Source organism: Capsicum annuum, chromosome 11 (assembly GCF_002878395.1).
Source record: "Capsicum annuum cultivar UCD-10X-F1 chromosome 11, UCD10Xv1.1, whole genome shotgun sequence".
NCBI classification, from domain to species: Eukaryota; Viridiplantae; Streptophyta; class Magnoliopsida; order Solanales; family Solanaceae; genus Capsicum; species Capsicum annuum.
In genome coordinates, this window is record NC_061121.1 from 220,585,670 (window position 1) to 220,592,758 (window position 7,089).

Below are 7,089 nucleotides of genomic sequence, written 5' to 3' on the forward strand. Positions count from 1 at the left end.
AGCTTTCCAGTATTTTATCTTTAATTTGAATTTAGAATCTTTGGTATCATTAGTTCGGTTTGGACAGGGAAACATGTTAAGAACAAGGTAATCATTGCATCTCAAAGAATACAGTTTAAAGGGGAAGTGACTGGTTGTAACATTGTGGCTTGCAGAGTTGAAATGTTGGTCATATAGTGGGAAAACAAACCTGTCGAATCAACGTTGGCCAATCAACAGAGCCATTTTGTTCCTGCAACTGTTTCTTCAGAGGGGTCAGTCTTTCGACCAAGACATTACAGCAAAGTCTAACAGCTTCACAGCTTGATTCCGATGTAGTACTTCCAGCCGTTACCCCGCCTTGCACTACGCTTAAGGTGTCTGCTTGTATGACCCGTACTTTCTCCACGAGGTCTTCGGCCCAACTACTTTCAATTAAACCAAGAGCATAGGCAGTAACCTGTCTTGCCTTTGTCCATAGCCCTTGGCCAATTTCAATCCCTCCAACCTCTACAATGATCGACCCATCTAGCAGAATACTGACTTTTCCTGGGGTCGGTCGTTGGGTAACTTCGAAAAAAGTTGGCACTCGAGAAATACCCCTTTTCTTACATATGTTTTTCTGGTTAAACAGTTCTATCATCTTGCTTCGTTGGAAAAAGTTCGAGGACACGACCAACTTATCCATGATACTAGGAAATGTATATTCTCCTGCTGCTACAATGTTATCATAGAATAAGTTAAGGCTTTCAAATGTATGGGTATTTTTGCTTCTGACTGAGTCCGCCTCCATCGAGAGTAACCCCGCTACGTGCTCTATTATAGCTTCAGCTATATAAGATCCTTGCACCTCCCCAGGGCCCCGCATAGCTGATTTGCTGGTAAGATTCGTCTTGCACAGTTTTACATCGAAAGATAAGGCACCCCAATCATATTTTTTTAGTGCTTTAATCACATTTGCTGGTAAAATGGGGCTTATGTCTTCTGTGATCCCGGAATTTATCAATATATCAAGATGTAATGCTGTGATCTTTCCACTCGACTTGAATCCTACACTATACGTTGCTTTCATCGGGTGTCGTCCTCCTGTCATTATCATGTCACTGTTCCGGTTGACATATATCCTGACAGGTCGTCTTAACTTGTATGCTGCAAGTGCACAGGCTGTGGAAACCTAAAATCATACATAAACTTGAACATTAGAGTCAGAGAATTGTTATTGTTACTTCTTATTTTTCAAATACTCACAGGCATTGCTCTGACTGCCTTGCCCCCAAAGCCACCTCCAACCCTTCTAGTAATTACACGGATATTGTGTTCGGGAATACCAAGACAACTGGCAATCACTTGATGCGCGTACTCGGGGTTTTGGCTTGAAGTATAAACAACCATGCAGTTGTCTTCATCTGGAATTGCTAGGGCAGTCTGTGTCTCCATATAAAAATAGTACTCCGAACCGAGTCTTATCTGAAAATGATTATGAAAAGAGTCAATCAGAAATAAATTTGAACCTTTAGCATACATCTACGGCTACACATGGTAGATCACCATCCAGGAAACGGTTCAAACGAATGAAGCAGTAGAGAAATCAAAAGTACCTCAGCAGAGAGAATCTTGTGATCAGCTTCAGCCATTCCTTTTGAGAAATCACCCACCTGTTTTGGAAACATAGGTGGCGGGATTTGGAAAAAACTAGATTTCTCAACAGCTTCCTCAACGGTTAAAATGGGAGAACCTACATTTTCAGTGTCATATTCAACGAGGGCCGTTCTTGCAGCCACATCAGCAGATTTCTGACTGTCAGCAACCTATAATGTTCCAACAATATAAAGAAATAGTTTGAAATTGCTTTGGATTAAAATGCATGAGAAAGTAGTGTTTCATAAATCCAATCCAGTAGGCAGAAACTTGAAGTGCTCACCACAACTGCAATTCTGTCGCCAGCGTATCGGGTGAGATCATCTGCAAATAAGGGCTCAGGACCAAAAGATGTAGCAGCTCCTAGATTTGCCCCTCCGCTTGGGATATCTTTGAAAGTAATAACCGCGGTGACTCCATCTGTTAATCTGTTAGACTCGAGCTGGATTCCCTTTACACCTGCTAATGGTTTTGTACTATAGATAAATGCTCCATGCAAGCAATTTGGTGGTGAAGGAATGTCATCTACAAAAACAGCTTCACCTGCGAAATAGTACATTAATCAGCACATCTGAATGAAACAGGTATATTCAGGGTAGATTTATCTTAACAGCTGGAGGGAGTTACTCCATAAGCAGAGTTACGTAAGCCTTTGGTTGGATGTTCATTAAAGTCTACTCACTAAGGAAAGGCTAACTAATATGCACATTCTTGTGGAAGATCCTAATTGCTGTAAAATTAAGTCAACATTGTTTGTGTCCGGTAACTGGTTTACGTTAGTGAGAGACGAGCTAAAGAGAATCTAAACAAGGCTTCTCCTAAGAGAATCTAAAGCATCTTTCCACTGGTTTCAGTTAAAAACATTTCTTAAACATTCCTCAAAATTGTTGGTCGTTTATTCGGTTTTTTATGAGAAACTATGCTCCCTCTCAAAGTAAAATTTCTGTGGAGTTGCAATTATAGAAATCATAAGTAGATATTAGAAAATGAACAACAGAGAAAGTATAAGGTGATTCATTCATCTAGACTAGATAAAATTTGCATGGTTAAACTGAATTAACTATAGGTCACACGGAGACAACTTTATCGTTGCTCCAAGGCTCCCCTTCGCTTAACATGCACAAGATGAAATAAAATATTGAAAGGCGAGAAAATACCAGCAGCTTGCATGGAAGCTCCAACTTTCTTCATAGGTTCACCTACTGGATAGTACTCAGTGCTTGATTCCAGGATCTGCTTAGCAGAAGACAGTAGTGTTTGTTCTCTCCCCTGACTAATGAAACCATCATTACTACTTTTGGAAAGTTCCTCAACCGATATGTCACTAATTCCTTTGAGTAAACCACCAGAAATAGCAGAATGAACATCAGTGAAGGGGTAAAGAAACTCGAAAACATAACTGACGGCCAAGCTTGATCTGTACTCGGGGTGTAAAGTGCCATCTTCTGGTACCACTGCTAGTTTGACTAATTTAAGTGCTTCATACAAAACATTTACGTTTAGTATCTTCCCCGTTAGGTATTCCTCTACATTTTTAGCCCTTGTTGCATGTTTTGTGCCATAAGCACCGAATGCCAACTGGATATTGTTTATCAGGACGCCGCTCTGGCAGGGAGAAATATCAGCTTGGAAAGCAGCATTTACATATGACAATGCATTCCCATGAGGTCGTGGAGCAGCCCGATAGGTTTCAAACAGAAATTTAGAATGAGTCTGGAGAGAACTTTGAACTTTCTTAAATGAGATGCTAATACTTACAAGCACAGTCCTTGAGTCTAGAGGAGGTCTCGTTAATAACTCCTCCCATGTGATCTTTTCATGTCCATGACTGGTCATCAAGCTAACAGTAGCACAAAGTCCAAGAAATAATGTAGCAATGTCTGAAGGAAAACCATTCTTCTGTGCCATAACCAAATTTCCTCCCACACTAGCAGAGTTTCTAACAAATGGCGAAGCAATCTTCTCCATGTGGTTAGCCAACTTTTGGGACACCAACGTCCCGTATGAACCCAAATTGACGTTGTTTTCCTCTTTTAAGAATGAAATAAGCTTTGAGATAGTCACAGTTGCTCCAACTTTAATGCCAGTCTGATCTCTTTTGATGATTGAGAGTTCAGGAACATGCCTGAGATCAACGTAATGATCATATCGCTGAGTTTCCTTATAATAACCAGTGCCAGTATTGCCAACGACAAGTTTAAAGCTTGCACCATTTTCCGTCATATTGGAGTTCAACAAGTTCCGTAGCTCCTCAATGGAAACAGGACTGTACCAAGGGGACCTTGCGGAGACCAAATTCGTGGTGGATTCACTTTTCAAGAACTCAGGATATGTATTAAAATTCTTGGTTGGATCATAGGGAGGTAATTTACTTACTTTCATTTCCTTGGAATCTCCCTTTTTCCAAAAAGAATTGAACCCCAAATCCTCTATATCAACGTCAGCCGCAAATGTCTTGCAGGCATCAGCAATGGGCCGGTATCCAGTGCACCTACAAAGATTCCCTGCTATGGCCTTTTCAGCTTCAGATGAAGTAATCTTAGAGAATCCTGGTGGAGGATCAGGCTTGTTTGTTTTATCAGCATTGACGAGAGCTGAAAAAAATGACATACACATGCCAGGAGTGCAAAAGCCGCATTGAGAAGCATGGAAACCGGCAAACCTTTCATGAATAGAGTGAAAACCATCTCTGGTGTTCCCAAGGCCTTCACTTGTAGTAACTGAACAGCCATTTAAACTGCAAAGAAGAGTAAGGCACGAACTCACGCTAAAATCTTCTACCTTTTTAAGATTGGGATCATACTTGGATACTAGAACAACACAAGCCCCACAACCACCTGTAACAATACAATTAAGTTATGTTCTTTCTGATTTGTAACTTTAACTCTTGAGATTCAGATTAATTGAAAAGAAAGGGCATAGCGTTTAGAAGAAAAGTTAAGAGCTTGCAACCCCACAGTTCAAGAGAATCCAAGACTTGGCTCGAGACCTCTGGCTAAAAGTGAAAGAGCTTTTACTGTCTTACCACACCCTTCGGTGGTCACAAAAAACTTTAACAGAATTTAACCATGCACAGAAGCCAAAAACCTCAACGAAATTCCTACTAAGCTGTCATAAACTTTCTCCAGGATAACTGATGATTTAAAAAGTACAGTTGACGTTGTCAAATTTCCAAGAAAAGCAAAGGAAGATTAGCCACAAGAACACCAATTTAAGTAAATCCACAGCTGTTTAACATTCCTTATGTATTCTCACTGAAACAAACATATAATATACTCTAGGTTGGTTGAGACCCATGAGGTCTCAACTTCATACCCCGGAGGAGAAAAAAACACTAGGTGATTTCTTCCATTTGCCCAAGCCTTGATAGACAGAGTTATCCAATACTTGTGTTGGTTTGGTTGGAGGTAACAGGGGCACAAGCGGGTCGCAAACACCACAGTTACAGCACGAAAACAAACATTCAGTATACACTAGGTCAGTTGAGAACCATGAGGTCTCATGTTCAAATCTCAGCGGTGGCAAAAACACTAGGGAATTTCTCTCATAAGTCCAAGCCTAGACGGACAGAGTGACTCGGTACTGTGTTGATGTGTTGGTTGGACGTAACACATACCATAATTAGCCTAGGTGCCTACAAGCTGACCTAGACACCATCTTTATCAAAAAAACATATAGTATACATGTATTAGAGAATTACCTTCACCACAACCAAGCTTAGGACTCTTGAAACAAGTCTCAGACCGCAAGAACTGAAGCAAAGTAGTAGAAGGATCAACACATGGCAACTCAAACCTCTCTCCATTAACTGCAAAAACCAAACTCCCATTTTTCTGTCTTTCCTCCATTAGTGTAATAGCGGTTTCTTGTTTTTTTGAATTTCTCTTCTACTTTATTCTCAGCTGAGAAATAGTAGAATTGAAAGAAAAATCAAGAATCTTGAATTTTCTGAATTATATGTCCAAAAACTTGACTCTTCAACACTCAGTTTTTCGAATCAAGATTATTGGCTAGATGAAACACTGAAGCAACTAACTTGACACATAAGAAAGAAGCAGCTCAGCTCGGTGTACTAAATTTCCGCTATACGTCACAGACCCTTTATTCAACCTTTTTTCTATTTTCTCAGGTGAAGAATATCAGCATTTGATCAAAGAAAAACCAAGAATCTTGAAATTGAATTGGTATGTTCAAATACTTGAATTTCAACACAAATGCATAATGTCATATAAATGCACAATATAGTCAACAAACAAAATAATATAGGCATTACTAGTTCAAGCATGTTTTGTGCGTTATCATATACGTCATGATAATATGAGAATACGTGGAGTTCATTACTTTGAAAATTCCAAGGTCAGAATTTGATAGGGATAGTTTTATAAACCAAATGGGCCCAACCCAAAAGACTAGCCTGATAGGCGGGTCTATAATTCCATTAGCATTTCTCTATTTTTTAATGTGGGACAATTGGTTCATAATAATCGCTTCCGCTTGAGAATCAACGACCTCGTTGGTCACGGCTGAAACCCCTCTTAGGTCCAGGCCACCACTCCGAGTCGCGGCTTCACGAGTAGATCGATCCTCGTTGGTCACGGACCCCTCTTGGGTCCAGGCCACCACTACTGGTATACAAGCCATCACTCCGAGTCACGGCCCCACGCGTGGGACTCTCAATGAAAGCACCAATGTTATAAACCAAACGGGAGAACCCAACCCAAAAGACTAGCCTGATAGGTGGGAGAACCCATTTGGTTCATAACCCCAGTAGCATTTCCCATTAGCATTTCTCTATTTTTCAATGTGGGACAATTGATTCATAACAGATAACTATTATTCTTTTGTAGTTACAAATTATCTGTATTGAAACATGCGTCCTACGTGACAATATCACATCTTACAGGACGAACGTATCTACTTGTTAATGTCTACATGTTCATAGATACCGGCTAACGCTAAGTTAAAGTCCATATTTATGTATTATATATGGCATTATTGGTTAAATTATAAAGTATATGAGGTTTCATGATGTTCATTACTTTCGGAAAATTCTAAAGTCAGAAGATTTAGTAGGGATAGTCTATTTATTAATTTGTACTTCTTTGAAAAGTTTGTATTGACTTTTCTCTAGAATATATGTTGATGATGTTGTAGCCTTAGTTGCCACATGAAGACTTTTTTAAAAGAATCTACATATATTAATATTTAATCTCAATATTAAGATATTGTAGGAGTATTTGGAATTGAATACTAAATAATTAAAACTTTTTATGTTTCAGAATTTGAATGCGTAATTTATTCTTATTTAAAAATCAATGAATATGGAATTCGAATAAGTTACTCTTCGATTATTTTTATTTGTCATCTTTCACCTCTCAAAAGTCAAACTCCATATATAAATTTTGATCAATATTTTAAGTTTACAATTTTAATACTCATAGTATTTTTCGTATGGTTTTAAAACATTTAAAA

The 7,089-nt window shown here is 39.0% G+C and overlaps 1 protein-coding gene across 1 annotated transcript; it reads right to left on the minus strand.

The window, feature by feature from the left end:
- Positions 1–190: 190 nt before the first annotated feature.
- On the minus strand, positions 191–5,893 carry LOC107848222 (abscisic-aldehyde oxidase; the record flags this gene model as incomplete). Its single annotated transcript, XM_047399240.1, is given in 6 exon segments — positions 191–1,153; positions 1,228–1,446; positions 1,578–1,787; positions 1,901–2,160; positions 2,775–4,454; positions 5,318–5,893. Coding segments are annotated over 6 exon segments (3,480 nt in total), but the record flags the coding sequence as incomplete, so codon positions are not given.
- Between the last annotated feature and the right edge of the window lie 1,196 nt (positions 5,894–7,089).